Here is a 16,526-nt window from a genome sequence, read left to right on the forward strand (position 1 = left end):
AGCCTCGGAGGAACTTTATTTATATGTTAGGATATTTTTGTTTTTCCAAATCTTAGATCATTTTCTGGATTACAGCCATAGCCTTCTTTCATTTTTCCTTTGTAATGATTAACATGACCTTTATTGATTTCTGCTTATTGGCTTTCGCTAAAACTAAAAAACAGTACGCAAAGAGAAAGGTGCTAGACAGAGCGTGACCATTTTGTTATTTTGTTCTATAGAAACTAATTCTTCATGGAATTAGTTTCATTATGATTGCTTAGATAGGCGTAACTAAGGTGAGTAGTCACTTTATCATGAAACCCCAGAAATATTCCCACAATTATAAAGATTGCCATAAATAAAATAAAAAAGAATAGCAGGAGCCAGCCCAGAAATATTCGCACAATTATAAAGATTGCCATAAACAAAATGAAAGAGAATAGCAGGAGCCAGCTGTGGAGTCTCCTGTTTTCAGGATCATCCCCCATACTTGGACTTTGTCAAACAGCATGAGTAGCTTGGCTCGCGCCACTGGTTGAGACCTGATTTGTGACCTAGGATGTGATCTATTCTGGAGAATGTTCCATGGGCACTAGAGAAGAATGTGCATTCTGTTGCTTTGGGATGGAATGTTCTGAATATATCTGTGAAGTCCACTGGGTCCAGTGTGTCATTTTAAGCCTTTATTTCCTTGTTGATCTTTTGCTTAGATGATTTGTCCATTTCAGTGAGGGGGGTGTTAAAGTCCTCTACTATTATTGGATTGTTGTCAATGTGTTTCTTTGATTTTGTTATTACTTGGCTTATAGAATTGGCTGCTCCCATGTTAGAGGCATAGATATTTACAATTGTTAGATCTTCCTGTTGGATAGACCCTTTATGTAGGATATAGTGTCCTTCCTCATCTCTCATTATACTCTTTGGTTTAAAATCTAATTTGTCTGATATAAGGATTGCCACCCCAGCTTTCTTTTGATGTCCATTAGCATGGTAAATGGTTTTCCACCCCCTCACTTTCAATCTGGGGGTGTCTTTGGGTCTAAAATGAGTCTTTGCAGGCAGCATATCGATGGGTCTTGTTTTTGTATCCAATCTGATACCCTGTGTCTTTTGATTGGGGCATTCAGCCCATTTACATTCAGGGTAACTATGGAAAGATACGATTTTAGTGCCATTGTATTGCCTGGGAGGTGACTGTTACCGTATATTGTCTCTGTTCCTTTCTGGTCTATGTTACTTTTAGGCTCTCTCTTTGCTTAGAGGACCCCTTTCAATATTTCTTGTAGGGCTGATTTTGTGTTTGCAAATTCCTTTAGTTTTTGTTTGTCAGGGAAGCTTTTTATTTCTCCTTCTATTTTCAATGACAGCCAAGCTGGATATAGTATTCTTGGCTGCGTATTTTTCTCGTTTAGTGCTCTGATGGTATCATGCCAGTCCTTTCTGGCTTGCCAGGTCTCTGTGGATAGGTCTGCTGCCAAGCTAATGTTTCTACCTTGTAGGTTACTGACCTCTTGTCCTGAGCTGCTTTCAGGATTTTCTCTTTGTCTCTGAGACTTGTAAGTTTTACTATTAGATATCGGGGTATTGACCTATTTTTATTGATTTTGAGGGGGGTTCTCTGTGCCTCCTGGATTTTGATGCCTGTTTCCTTTCCCAAATTAGGGAAGTTCTCTGCTATAATATGCTCCAATATACCTTCTGCCCCTCTCTCTCTTTCTTCTTCTGGGATCCCAATTGTTCCAATATTGTTTCGTCTTATGGTATCACTTCTCTCTCGAATTCTGCCCTCGTGATCCAGTAGCTGTGTATCTCTCTTTTTCTCGGTTTCTTTATTCTCCATCATTTGGTCTTCTATATGACTCATTCTCTCTTCTGCCTCATTTATCCTAGCAGTTAGAGCCTCCATTTTTTATTGCACCTCATTAATAGCCTTTTTGATTTTGACTTGGTTAGATTTAAGTTCTTTTATTTCTCCAGAAAGGGTTTCTCTAGTATCTTCCATGCTTTTTTAAAGCCCAGCTAGTATCTTTATAATCGTCATTCTGAACTCTAGTTCTGACATCTTACTAATGTCCCTATTGATTAGGTCCCTGGCAGTCGGTACTGCCTCTTGTTCTTTTTTTTGAGGTGTTTTTCCGTCTTGTCATTTTGTCCAGAGGAGAATAGATGAATGAGAGAACAAAATGCTAACAGGGTAACAACGACTCCAGAAAAATATACACTAAAGAAATCAGAAGAGATCTGAAACCGAGGGGAAAAATAAAGGGAAAGGAAGAAAAAAAAAAGAATATAATCAAATATGATCAGCTGGTGAATAGATGACAGCCACACACTAGATTTTTGGGTGTATTTTGGTCTGTTAGAAGAAACTGCCTCCCAAAATTTTAAAGAAAGAAAAATTTATATATGTACAAAAATAAGGATAAATACAATGAAGGGATGGAATATGACTGCAAAGGTGAAAATTATAAAAGATTTTATAAAAGGAATTGATAAGATAAGAAGTTGGTTGATAAAAGAAAGAGGAGTAATTAAAAAAGAACAAAAAAAAGACAAAAAACAAAAAAAAAAGGCGGGGGGGAGAAAATGTGATCGGACTTTAAGCAAAGTGGGGCTTGTGACTAACATTCCTGTGATACAAACACAAACCATCATGGAGAGATTCTTCGAACTTCCAGATATTTCCCCACTTAATTTCCCACGTATTACAAACCAGCCACCACACTCCTGGACGTTTGTCTTTTGATAGAGAAAAGGCTCCCTATGAAAACCTGCACAACATTGTTTATAACACTTTTTTTGTAATAAGCCTAAAGTGGAAACAACCAACTCTTTCAGCAGGGTTCCACCCCCCGCTTAGCCACCGGAGTGACATCCCTCAGCGGAGCAGACTTCTAAAAGTTCCGATTTTGTGCTCCGCTGCTCTATCACTTCCCAGAAGCGGCCGACGGAGACCCCTCCCCCGCCGTCTGTCCTCCCGAATATCGCCTCGGATTCACTTCTCCGCACATCCTACCTTCCAGAAAGTGGTCGCTTTTCTGTTCAGAGAGTTGCTGCTATTCTTTTCTTCGATCTCCTGTTGAGTTCATAGGTGTTCAGAATGGTTTGATCCCTATCTAGCTGAATTCCTGGGACCAGACGAAATCCAGGTCTCCTACTCCTCCGCCATCTTGCTCCTCCTCCTCATTATTATTTATTAATTGAAGTCAAGTTAAGTTTGATGTGTACCTTTGTCTTCAGTGGCAAAGCCAAGACTCTGTTCTCCCTTCTTTTCTGCTCCTCTTCGCATCTCCTTCCATGAAGAAGGGTGGCTCACCGATAGCCAACAGCATGCTTTTTTTTTAAATTTAAATTCAAATTAGGTAACATATACTGTAGTATTAGTTTCAGGGGTAGAATTTAGTGATTCATCTGTTGCATATAACACCCTGTGCTCATTCCATCAAGTGCCCTCCTTAAGGCCCATCACCCAATTACCCCATGACCCCCTTCACCAGCCCTCCGTTTGTTATATAGATACACTGGAACATTACTCAACCATTGAAGAAATCAAATCTTGCCACTGGCAATTGCGTACTTTTTAACCAACCACATCCATAACCAACCCCCCTTCAGCAGCCCTCAGTTTCTTATATAGATATACTCAACCATCAGAAGGAATCAAATCTTGCCATTGGCAACTGCGTGCTTTTGAACCAACCACATCCATCGACACTGGTCTCTCCTTCAAGTCAAGCAGAGCTCTCTGAGTAATTCATGAGATAGACGACCAAGGGCTGGAAGTGACTCTGTGTCTCCTAGTCTGTCTCCCATTTGGATGGCCAGTTGGAGGAGCTTCCTCCTGGCAGGACAAATGAAGAGACCTCACAACGGGCCGAGGGAGGGGTGGGCTGCCTCACTACACCACAGTTTGCATTCAGGCTACCTATTTGTAGACTAACTGACTCACATCGACTAGGTTGCCTTAAGCTAGAAAGTCAAAGGCTCTGTTTCTCCTTCGTTTCCTCTTCCTCTTGTTTGCTTTTCCTCATTCACCAAGGAGGATGGCCCAACAGCAGCTCAGTCCATGCTTATGAATCAGTCCCTCCCGTACAGGCTTGCCCCATATCCATCTCAACAGTGATCGCACAGTAATCCCTGAGCAGCAACACCAATGGACTGACAGGTATTCTGTGTCCTCTTAGATCCTGACAGCATTGTGGTCAAGAAGCTTGGCAAGGAAAAATTGACTTCTTGGGTAAGCTTGCCTGTCTTTGCCTGAGAGAGAAATGTTTCTTTCTTGGTTTTCCTCTTTTTGAAGTGACTTCAAATAGGACAACGTGTGTTTCTTAGATGTTAGGTACCCTTTTCTTGGGGTGTTGGAAGGGGCGGTTGTAAACTGTGTGGTAGGGGACGTTTTCCTCAGAAGCAGTTTTTCCTCCATGAATTAAGAGATTTGTCATTGCTGCTTCAGTGAACTTGAGAGATCTATCCCCCCAGGAAAAGCTCATGGCTTTTCCATGGGTGCACTCTGTGCTTTGCTTTGGGGGCCTTTGTCTTTACTACTATTTCTCATTGGGTTTTCAATAGTCACCAAGAGAACCATTGACACAGTACACATAGGGTCTGACCCTCATGGTGTTTTCTTTTCTGTAAATGCAGGTGGCCCCAGGAACAAGCACTAGTGGTACGTATTCTGGAATCAGTCTCTTGCTGAGGAAAAACTCTACATGGTAAGGCAGGTGGGGCATCCTTGCTGTCCTCAGTCTGGAGAGCCACCCTGATTCCAGATTCCTAGTAGGACCGAGGCTTAGGGGTGTGGGGGAAAGGCAGATTTCCCAGGTGAGAAACTATGTCCATGTTTCTACAGTACTAGAAAGCCAATTTATTCCCTGTGGGTGGTGTGGGTGTGTGTGTATGAGGCTTGGGGTTTAGGTGTCCTGTGTGGCTCTATGTTGGGTGATTGTGAGCCTGTGTGTGTGTGTGTGTGTGTGAGAGAGAGAGAGAGACAGAGACAGAAAGAGAGAGACTAAGAAAGACAGAGAGAGAGAAATAAATGGGTTTCTCCAGGAGAGATGTCAGATATATACTGCATGATGTCAACTTTCTCAAAACAATTTTATCACACCGCACACTTCGCAGTCTTATTTCTGTGGGTGGCCCAACATTGGCACTTCAATCCATGCTTGGTAACCAACTGGCTCCATACACTCTAGCCTCATGTCCGTATCAAGCAACACTCCCCGACTTATTCTTGAGCAATACCACCAATGTGCTGACAGTTATTCTGTGTCCTAGATCTCACGGAAGAAACGCTTGAGACACCTGGAGTTAGCATTGATGAAGACGCATCTCTGGCCACAGTGAGCCTGACGTTCTTTGCCCGAGGAACAAATGTTGCTTTCTTTGTTTCTTTCCAATCAAATGCAGATGAAAATTGGACACTGTACACTTGAGATGATATAAATATACATATATATTTATATATAATTTCCCTTATAGTGAGAGTGCTGAGTGGTTGTCTCTTGCCAACCATTAGCTGACTTGAGAGGACATTTACCATTGGCAACACCAAACCTGGTTAAAAACGCCGTGGTAGGATCCATTCCGTCAGCAACAGTTTCTCTTGCTTGGATAAAAAATTTTGTAGTCGCCATCTTGAATGGACTGGACAGACACGTACCCCAGGAAAAACAACTTCCTATAGGCATCCAGTTCCCATACTTTGGGGCCTTGGACTCAAACACTGGGGTCCATCTGGTTTCCTAAAGTCGTTAAGAGAACTCAGGATCAGTGCAGACAGATAGTGTACAGCATGACCTGAGCCTCATGGTGTCCTCTTTTCTGTAACTGCAGCTTACAGGAACTTCAGGAGTGAGCGAGAACAGTACGTATTCTGGAATCAGTCTCTTCCTGTGAAAAAACTCTAGATGGTAAGACAGGTGGGGCATCCTTGCAATCTTCAGTCCGGAGAGCCGCCCTGATTCCAGTTTCCTGGTAGGACCTTTGTGGGTATGGGGGACAGGCAGATTTCCCAGGTGAAAAAGTATGTCCATGTGTCTACAGTACTAGGAAGCCGATGTATTCCCTGTGGGTGGTGTGGTTGTGTGTGCATGAGGCTTCGGGTTGGGGTGTCTTCTGTGGCTCTATGTAGTGTGATTGTGAGTATGTGTGTTTGTGTGGGAGAAAGGGAGAGGCAGAGAGCAAGACAGACAAAGAAAGACACAGAGAGACAGAGAGAGACGGAGAGGGAGAGGGAGAGATGGAAAGAGTGAGAGAGAGATTGCATATTTCTCCAGGAGATATATCCTACTGCCACTACACAATGGCCAATGTCAACATTCTCAAAAAAAAAAAACAAAAAAAATCTCATCACAGGGCAAACGTTATAGCCCTATTACCGCCGGAGGCCCAACGGTGGCAGTTCAGCCCATGCCTGGCAAGCAAATGCTGCCATATTCTTTGACCCCCATTGATACCTAGCAATACTCCCCGAGTTACTCATTCCTTTTTTTTTAGATTTTATTTATTGATTTGAGAGAGAGAGAAAGAGCACAAACAGGTGGGAGGGGCAGATGGAGAGAGGAAAGCAGACCCTCACTGAGCAGGGAGCCCCACACGGGAGTCAATCCCAGGAACCTGAGATCATGAACTGAGCTGAAGGTAGATGCTTAACCGACTGAGCCAATCAGGCGCCCCTCCCCAAGTTATTCTTGAGCAGCACCACCAATGTGCTGACAGATACTCTGTGTCCTTCTAGATGTTCCTGACAACTGTGCAGTTTGGGCATGGCTGCAGAAGAGTATCCCGGATGAGGAGGACCTGTGGATTGCCAAGGTGAGCTTGCCTGTCTTTACCCGAGGAACAAATGTTGCTTTCTTGGTTTCTTTCCAATCAAATGCAGATGAAAATCAGACAATATACTATATGTTGGCCAATTGAACATAATAATAACAAAATTCATTTTCTTAATGTAAACTGCTTGTATATGGAAATAAAATTACTTTTATACTAATTTTATGGAAAACATATATATATATATCCATTTGAGATATATATATAATTTCCCTGTTGGGGAGAGTGCTGAGTGGTTGTCTCTTGCCAGCCATTAGCTGATTCGAGAGGACATTTACCACTGGCCACACCAAACCTGGTTATAATCGCTGTGGTAGGATCCTTGCCCTCAGCCACAGTTTCTGCTGCTTGGATGAAGACTTTTGTAGTCGCCATCCTGAATGGACTGGACAGACACATCCCCCAGGAAAAACAACTTCCTACAGGCATCCAGGTCACTTACTTTGGGGGCCTTGGACTCAAACACAGGGGTCCACCTAGTCTCCTAAAGTCACTGAGAGAAGTAAAGCTCACGCAGACAGTGTACAGCGTGACCTGAGCCTCATGGTGTCCTCTTTTCTGTAACTGCAGGTGGTGTCAGTAACAAATGAAAGCGGTACGTATTTTGGAATCAGTCTCTTGCTGTCTTTGGTCAGGAACGCCATTCAGATTCTGGGTTCCCACTGGAATGAGGATCAGAGGTGTGGTGAAAAAAAGGGTTTTGCACATGGAGAACCACGGTTATGTTTTTCTAAGTGGCTGTGCCGCATTCAGGTAGCATGTTTGTGTTTGTGGTGGTGGGGTGTGTCTGCGTGTGAAGTGTCGAGGTGGGATTCTGAGTGGGCGTGTGGTTTTGTGCGTGTGTGTGTGTGTCTCCCAGGATTTATGTCTCCCAAAATGGCACAGTTACCGGTGTGAACTTTGCCATTTAGAAAAAAAAAGAGAAGAAAATCTCCTCAGCTCGCCTTATGGGTGTGTATGTACGTCAGCACTTACGGAATTGTAGGATTTAAATATGTGTAGTGTATTGTATGCCAAATGTACCTTGTTTCATCTGAAAAAAATCCCATTACTACACAGGAAAATGTTCCCAGGGTTCTGAAAGGAAAATACGTTTTCGGAATCCCCGTGAGTCTGTCATGAATGACACTGGTTAATGATGGGTCTCACCTCTGAGCAGGCAGTGGGACCAATCAGGACTAAAGAAGAGGAGCCATGTGGTATTCAGTGGGCCTCAGAGAAAAGGGAGGCTGGAGAGGGTGCTGAATGACAGAGGGGTCGTACGGCCTGTGTTTGGGGAGCCTTGCGCTGAGATGAGGCCCTTTCACCCCAAGTCCCATGCACCTTTTCCCACCTCTCTACTTCTGGAGGAACACCCTAAATTTCGACACTAAGTTTGGCATCAGTAATACTTTTCTGGCTTGTTCCTGATTTCCCTGTGTGGGGCGCTTGCCAGGCCCAATCCCAGAGTCCTTGCTCCGTCAGAGACTTCAGCATTAAAGGGATATTTCCCTGACTGATACCTCTCACCTGCCCCTCCTCTGTTCCCAAACCCTTTTGATGAAAGAAGCCTGAGAAAGAATCCTCCCTGTCTTAACAGGAGAGTTGGGGCAAGTGGCCCGAAGGGCAGATGCAGGCCATGCCCGGTTCTGGAGAGAATCTGAGAAGTAGGAAGTCTCCAGGTTCTAGAAATCCTTTATCTCTAGATCATAGTCCCGGGGTCCTGTGGAAGGGAATACCTGCTGGGTGTAAACGAGGCAGAAGTGAAACCAGCAGCTAGGCTCTACGAGTCTTGGCTCCGTCAGGTACTTCAGCATTAAAGGGTGAGGGCATGATCCAGAATCTCGGACTAGATTTTCAGAGTGAAGATCTGCGGGGCGGGGGTGGGGGTGGGGGGCAGAGGGAAGGCATAAAGGACACCCAGGCCATGGGAGAGTGGGCAGGGATGCCAAGGTTGCAAGATTAGGTGAATCAGTACAGCATCACCACCTGGGCCCAGACTTGCCCACACTGACATTTGGGCTCCTTCTGAGCAGGGATGAGGCTGGTCATGCCATCATGGCTGGATTGAGCCCTGGATGGACATCTTCCTAAAAGCCTGGAGAGAGGGGCTTGCTTCCTGTTCCAGCCTCTTCTCCAGCTACCTGTGCGACAGACCAGGCACTTTCCTTCATGGAAACTGGGGGGAGGCAGAGAATGGAGTCAGGTCTCCTGTTTTCCCACCCAGGACACATCAGTGGGGATGCAACCAGGACCAGGCCAGACACAAGGAGGTTCCCAGACTGATCCACCTGGGGCCCAAAGGGACCTGTTTTTACTTTTCACCTGCTTCTGGGAGTCCCTGACAACCAGTCCTTGTCTACACGCCGTGGGCCAAGGGTTGTCTGGCCTGCACACACATTTAAATTGAGGCAATCTCACACCATGTGGCCAGGGCAACTGTAGAACATTCTAGTTGCACAGGAGGTGAGAGGGGCACAGACTCCAGTGCACGGTGAGCTCAGCAAAGTGAAGGGAGGTGATCCAAAGGTCAAGGTGCTCCTTGCTGCTCCGTTTTATGGCCCAGAGGACATCAGTTTGAGAGTATCTCTGAAACGGTGTGAGAATTCTCAAACCCAAACTCTATTTGTGTCCTCCCGCTCATGGGGACAGGAACCCTGGCCCTGGGTAGTCAGTGCAAGGGCACCTCATTCCTTGTCCCCCAAATGCTCAGCTCTGAGCAGCCCCTCTTGTTACACCCCTGGGCTAGGATCTAGTTCATGGGCAGAAACGCCCTGCTTCAGCTTGTCTGGGCCTATTGGGCCCCACACTAATCTAAGTGCCTGCCCAGGCTCTAGTCGGGATCAGAAAGAGAAGGTAGGCTCCTAAGGACAGTGAAGTGTCCCTGCCTCTAGGTAGACATGCCTGCTCACGTTTCAGTTAATTAAAGTAAATAAAGCGGAACATTCCCATCCCTCGTCACACCTGCCACATTTCCGGTGCCCGGTAGTGCATGTTGACAACACAGAACACTCCCAGCCTCAGAGACAGCTCTCCTGGGCAGCTGCTGTGGGCCTGGCAGAGGAGCTGCTCACAGACCCCAACTACCCCGGTGTGTGTCCGTCCCAGTTGGGATCTCAGGTTGATCCCTGTGCACATGAGAGTTCTCATGATCCCGTGGAGATAGGGAAGTGCCATGTGAAGGGGGATCCTTTCTCTCATTGAAGGTTTGCAACTGTGTCAAGGTCTTGTTGAAGGGCTCTGTCTCCAAGGAGCCCAAGGAAGGTTTGAGGACCTGGAGGAAGAGCTGATGATGCTGGGTGAGCCAGCCTGGCCTCAGCTCGAGTAGCAGGAACAGGGGAGCCCCTCTCTCTAATAACCTGCTGCTCATGCTTGTGTCTCTAAAGATTGGGTCGTCGAGAGCCTTGAAATCTACACTGATGACAAAACCTCTTCAGGTAGGGAACTCCACTCAGGAATCAATGGGAGAGGGTTCCTGGGAGCAGTCAGGTTGTACCTGCTGCTTTGTAGATCGAGAGTGGGAGGTAGGACATCAGAAAGACAAAGAAGTATAAGAATAGAAGTGTTCCTTTCTCATTTTTCGGTCTTTAAATGATTTTATTTATTAGGAGAGAGAATGATTGGTGGGGAGGGGCAGAGGGGGAGGGAGAAGGTGACTCCACACTGAGTAGGGAGCCTAATGCAGGCCTGATCCCAGGGATCAGGAACCCAGCTGAAGGCAGACGTTTAAACGACTGAGCCACCCTGGCGCCCCTGTTTTGTTCTGTTCATATACTAGTAGGTTCTTTTGAAATAATATTAAGGGGGCGCCTGGGTGGCTCAGTCGTTAAGCGTCTGCCTTCGGCTCAGGTCATGATCCCAGGGTCCTGGGATCGAGTCCCGCGTCGGGCTCCCTGCTCCGCGGGAAGCCTGCTTCTCCCTCTCCCACTCCCCCTGCTTGTTCCTGCTCTCACTATGTCTCTCTCTGTCAAATAAATAAATAAAATCTTAAAAAAAAAAAAAAGAAATAATATTAAGAAGTCTTCTGCCTCTGGGCTTTGAAGGTGCTCTGTTTGCAATCATCTTTTCTTATTTGATATTTAAGATTATCCTTCCCGGTAGACCAGGTCTGGCTGCCTGTGTCACTGCCAAACATCAAAGCCTCTGGTTAGGTTTGCTTGGCATCTCTTGGGAATAGAGCAGGAGAGATTTGGTTTGGGTTTTTGGCATTGACCTGGGATGGAGGCAATCTCTTGAGACACAGCTCTCTCCTGCACATGTGAACTGGGCAGACAGAGCGCTTCCGTGTGAGCCAGGTGCAGGGAGAGCTGGTGACCCTCTCCGTCTGCAGCTTCAGTTCATGGAGCAGCACCTGTAGGGGCCGCCCTCAGGCCTGCCCCTGACTGAAAGGGTGCTCTGGGCATAAGCAGTCCAGAGAATGTTCCCACTCAGCCTCTTCCATATGCTCCGGGGTCCTGCTGCAGAAGTGAGGTGGGAGACATGCCCTGGAGCACATTTCTCTCCTCGCCCAAATCCATGATCCTGGGACCAGAATAAACCCTGCACTGGGCTCCATGGGAGAGAGGCCCACATGCGGCCGCCCAAAGACCCTCCCTGGCCAGTGGGAATTCTAGAGGCCTGTGTGAAGGCTGCTGGGCTGGCCGCACACACTGGCTGTCACGGTCCCGCCGAGCTGAGCTCCTGGGAGCGACCAGGCCCAGGACAGAGGCTCTGGGAAGCGGGGCCAGGGTCTCTGCTCCTGTCTGATCCCGCTGCTCCAGCCACACAGCGATGGGCCTGTTCCCCACATCATGGTCACAGACCACCCTCGGACTTTCCATCAAGCTGCTCAGGGCCTCCCCCAGTCCTTGAAGGGCTCGGGGGCTTGGGGTGAACGCTGGCAGGCACTGGGGTGTATGTGGGCACACCTCCTGTAGAACCCCCTCACCCCACTGACAGTCTAGGGGAATTTGGACAAGTAACTTTACCTCTACCGTCACATTCATCTCCTCTCTGAGTGAGGACACTTATGGGCTGTAATAAATAGTAAGTGTGTCTCAGGCGCCTAAGATTAGCCCAAGTACAGGGCAGTCACTTGAGTGCCCAGCTGGCTGTCATTCTCACGGCCCAGCGCAACCCCAGGCCCGTGGCAGCCACCTCCATGTTTGCTGCATTGGCTCATTGATCAGCTGATTGACTAGGAAGGGTGGCAGTAAACCCATGATCATTCCTCTCCTGTTCCCATTTCAGAGAACAATCTGGTTGTTGGAGGTGACAGAAGAAGGGAAATATGAAATTCATGATTAAAGGAGAGATAAGGAAGGGTAGCAGGAGGGAGCAGAGGGAGGTAGGAAATCATGGGGACAGAAAGTCATGGGCACCACCGTGGCTGCCTCTTGAAAGAGTGGGATGACAGGCATTGCTTCCTGGACTCAGTTACGAAATCTGAGGGCTGGGAACGGCCCAGAGACCCTGGACGCCTTCTTAACAGTGAAGTAAAGGGATCACGGTCCCGGGGGTGGTGAGGTGGGGGGCCTGCAGAGCTGAGGACAGAATTGAGTTTTGGGGTTGGGGACATAATCCCAGAAGCAGTGGCCTGAGTCCCCATGTCACCCTGACTGACCCCTTTCTTTTCCCAAGACAAGGTCGACACCATCCACGTCACAGTCCACAAAGAAGACTATTTTGGAGACTGCGAGGACTCTGACCAAGAGGTCCACAATCCGTATGTAATTTATTTCCTCTTTCATCTTTTTTATACTCTTTGTCTTTTTTTGATAAGGATTTATTTATTTTATTGCGAGAGAGAATGAGATTGTGACAGTGGAGGAGGGGTGGAGGAAGACGGAGAGAGAATCCCAAACAGAATCCCCTCTGGGTGCAGAGCCTGACATGGGACTGGATCCCAGGACCCTGAGATCATGACCTGAGCCAAAATCACGAGTCACACGCTTAACCACCTGAACCACCGCACCCCTATCCTCTCTCTTACTAATAAGCTCCTTTTTCGAGCTTTGGCTAATTTCCTGTTTCTTCCTTTTTATGATTCCCATCGTGCAGGACCTGGGCTCATCCAGGCACTTGATGTCTTTGGATCTTCAAATCTATAATCGCTCTTTTCAGCCCTGCTCAACCACTTCCTCAGCATTTTCCTGGTTTCTGGTCCCTAGTCTGCATGAAAAACTGCATGTAGAAATGGACCATAGCCAGACCATATGTGAAGATAGTTTTCTGACCCACAACCATTCCAGGAAGCAACCCATTACCTTGGTGTCCGCCAAGCAAGCAGGCCCACTACATATGTCAGACTTGTAAGAAGGTTGGCTGCTGTATGTAACAACTTGCTCAGGAATCTGCACCGTAACCCTTGTAACAATTGGCCCCAAATGATCATAATTATATCTGAGAGCTTCCCTAACTAACTCTTATCCCCATTTCCAACCTAGGACCGGCCACCAGAAAACAACCAAGTATGCACCCCTAACAACCACATAAGATGCCTCCCTTCTAGACAGCTCACTAGAGCCTCTCCAAATAAATATTCTTTGCTTGTTCTCATTTGGCTGGCCTTTGTTTATTGGACAGGTCATCCAAGAAGTCCCACCAAGACCCCGTCTGAGCTGCCTGGTCCTTGAAAACCAAAGCTTTCCATCCCGGGTGGTGCCCACAGAGGCCGCGTGGGCCTTGCTGCTTTGCAGCTTCTGGAGTCCATGAGGACACGGTGAGTGAGCATTGCATCTGAAATCTGCCCTCTTGGAGTGAGTTCCTAGGCTGTTTATATTCAGTCTGGCACCTGGGCCTTGTTTTTGGTTCCCATTTGCTAGGTCTCCTTGGTGGACTCAGACCATTCCTTTTTGTCCCCTTCTGCTGTCCTTTGGGTTACAATTCTGTGTGGAGCTGTGTAAAACTTTTGTGTGTCATAAGAAGAAGAATCAGGGCATAGAACCACAAATAGGCCCTTGTGAATCTTGTCTGAGCCAGCCTCACAGACCAGGGAGTTTGATGATCTCACCGGACTGTCGTCCACCCGGATGAACTTTGCTGAAGGTCACCAATCAGACCAGTTGAGGTTCTCCCACTATCTCAATATTGTGTCCTGAGAGTATGCTCTCTGGTTTTCCAATGGCTGGAGAGTCCAGATTGATGGGTCTGTGTTCAGAGGTGGCCAGCTGTCATTTTGGGGCTCAAGGCACGAGATATACAAATGTTCTATTTCTATCAGCCAATACCAGCTCTCTTGGGAATCCTCTAAACCTGAGCCCTCTCCCAGAAAAAATTGTCTGCTTCTCATGTGTACTTTTATCACAATCTTAATTCTTGTTCCCCACAACTTCACCAACGATGATTTGGGTCTCCATGTCCAACTCTGGACAACCCAATTTGAGCAAAATTGTTTATTTGAGAAGTGTCTTAGGAAAGGAGGAAGCCCAGTAGGTGGCTCCTGTTGGATGATATGTTGAGGTCTCCAAAAGAAATTCTGAATCAAAAGTTGTTTCACTAAGAGACCAGAAGGTATATCCTTTTTGTTCCCTCCTGGACAGAACAATGACATAGCTGGACAATCACAGCCCAGGAGTTCACTGAAGGCCTCTCTACTTTTCCCATGTCCTCAATCAAGACTTAAATAAAAAATAAAAGTTTCCCTTGTAACTTAGTTCTTATACAATATGTGAATGATCTCCCACTTGGTCCAGAGAATAAAAAAGCCTCTAAAAAGGATTCCATTGACTTGCTCTCAACCTTAGCAAGAGAGAAATATAGAGTTTCAAAACAAATTACAATTCTGCTAGACACAGTTCATGATTTAAGACATAACCTATTTAAAGTGGGCCAAACATCTTCATCCTTCCATTAAAATTAGCGAAACTTTCAGAAACCTGTGAGCTCCCTTGTTGCAAATGCACACTAGCAATGATGGCTGTCCAGTCGATTCCCTTAGGAACACACTGGTTGTCCCACTCTAAATTAGTAGCTGGAAGACCCATATATCTAGGAATTTCACTACCCAGACTAGATTACACTACCCTACTACATGCAGACGTGGCCACATATTGCAAAGAACTCTTGAAATATTACCCAAGTTTTTCACCAACAGCTTGAGGCCACCGTTCCTGAAATCTTCCTAGAAGCCTCTTCATGATCTTCAACTGTGGGAAGATTTTTCTATCACAGACACATCAGAGAAAAACTGCCCTTACGCATCATTGGAAGGGACCCTCTCAGGTACTGTTTAGAAACAAAGCAGTGTAACTCCTGGGAGTTCACCCTTGGCTTCCTACTTCACCACTAAAATAAAATAAAGTAAGAAAAGAAAAGAAAAAAATAAAATAATAAAATAAAATAAAAATTTTTAAAGTCAGAATTCCACAAAATTAGAAGGCTCCTCAAACTGAGGATTCTCAGAGATCCTCTGGAAATAGCCCATCTTCAGAAGCAGGTAGTTGACCCAAGACTTCCAGAACAGGCAAATTGTGATGGATAGTGGGCAGTTTCCACACAAGATATTGGGTCAAGACTCCCATCTAATTCTTTTTTCATTTTGTATCTGCCTAGTAAAAATAATTCTCATTTTCCATAAACCCCTTGTTGCCATTCACCCAGAACGACCCCTTTACTCCCTTTTTCTTATTGTAATTGTTCTACTAATTATTATCCTTGTAAGGTCAGATCATATCCGATGGCACTCCTCTCGGTGGGTCTGACTGCTGGGTGTGCCATCCATTCCCAGACCACAAGGGACATCCCTCTGGGAAATTCAGATCTCATCAAATGAAATGAATCACCAAGGCTGGAAATTCCAACTCATATGTGAGCTCCAAATTGAGGCCGCTTTTGATTATCCAGGCACACGACTTGGAAGAATTACTATTGATGCCCCAAATTAGAACAATGTTCCCTTTGGTGGAAATTGCATAAATAAAAAAGCCTGTAGGAAAGCTATCTCTAATGTTGGCAAAAGTTCCTGATAATACAGCTTATGTCCCAGATGGAATACGGATCTGTCTCATCCTATTGGCAGCATAGTGATGGACGTACCATTGCCGTAGATTTCTTGTTGGCAGGATGTGGTGGCATCTGTGTTATTGTTGACACTTTTTGTGCTTGGACCCATAAAGTAGGGTAGGTAGAACAGGTTATGAAGGGCCTTAAGGAAGAAACTGTTGGGCTTTAAGGTGGATCCTCATGCCTTACGGGATTTGTTCTCTTGGCCTGGGTTGGGCAGTTGGGGTTCCGGGTTTTGAAGCACCTTATATGGACTCTTAACCTGTTCTTGTTTGTTTGGTTTCATAGTGGTCATAGTGCTGGCCTTTTGCCTTCGATCCAGGGTCTTTTTTTTTTTTTTAAAGATTTTATTTATTTATTCTTGAGAGACAGAGAGAGAAAGAGAGAGAGAGAGGCAGAAGCAGAGGAAGAAGCAGGCTCCCCACTGAGCAGGGAGCCCAACGCGGGACTCGATCCCAGGACCCTGGGATCATGACCTGAGCTGAAGGCAGACGCTTAACCATCTGAGCCAGCCAGGCGCCCCGATCCAGAGTCTTAAATGCAGCCATACAGGTGTGCTCACATCACAAGCGTGGTCAAGAAGATCTTCCAATACAGTTGACTCCGAAGATGACTAGACCGTGTCCAGCAGTGAAGTGTGTGATCTCTAGTCTTCTCGGAGTGGGCCAACCTCTCCCAAGTGAGATAAGGACCCAAATGGGGGACTGAGAATGGAAGAGACAAATGGGCAGTACCCTGACCATAGATAA

General features: G+C 46.2%; 1 protein-coding gene across 12 annotated transcripts in view; it reads left to right on the forward strand.

The window, feature by feature from the left end:
* The window catches only part of LOC115942523 (uncharacterized), a 38,694-nt gene extending 22,168 nt beyond the window's left edge, over positions 1-16,526 (forward strand). For 3 of the 12 annotated variants that reach the window (XM_081802030.1, XM_081802033.1, XM_081802032.1), the window contains 6 exons: positions 4,167-4,219; positions 4,624-4,648; positions 5,260-5,324; positions 5,818-5,848; positions 6,722-6,798; positions 7,067-7,380. In XM_081802030.1, coding sequence (XP_081658156.1) covers positions 4,167-4,219; positions 4,624-4,648; positions 5,260-5,324; positions 5,818-5,848; positions 6,722-6,798; positions 7,067-7,354 — 539 coding nt within the window. In that variant the 3' untranslated portion in view covers positions 7,355-7,380. The other 9 variants (XM_081802036.1, XM_081802037.1, XM_081802035.1 and 6 more) reach the window with 9 other exon arrangements.

Source organism: Leptonychotes weddellii, chromosome 13, assembly GCF_054177405.1.
Source record: "Leptonychotes weddellii isolate Sample4059 chromosome 13, ASM5417740v2, whole genome shotgun sequence".
NCBI classification, from domain to species: Eukaryota; Metazoa; Chordata; class Mammalia; order Carnivora; family Phocidae; genus Leptonychotes; species Leptonychotes weddellii.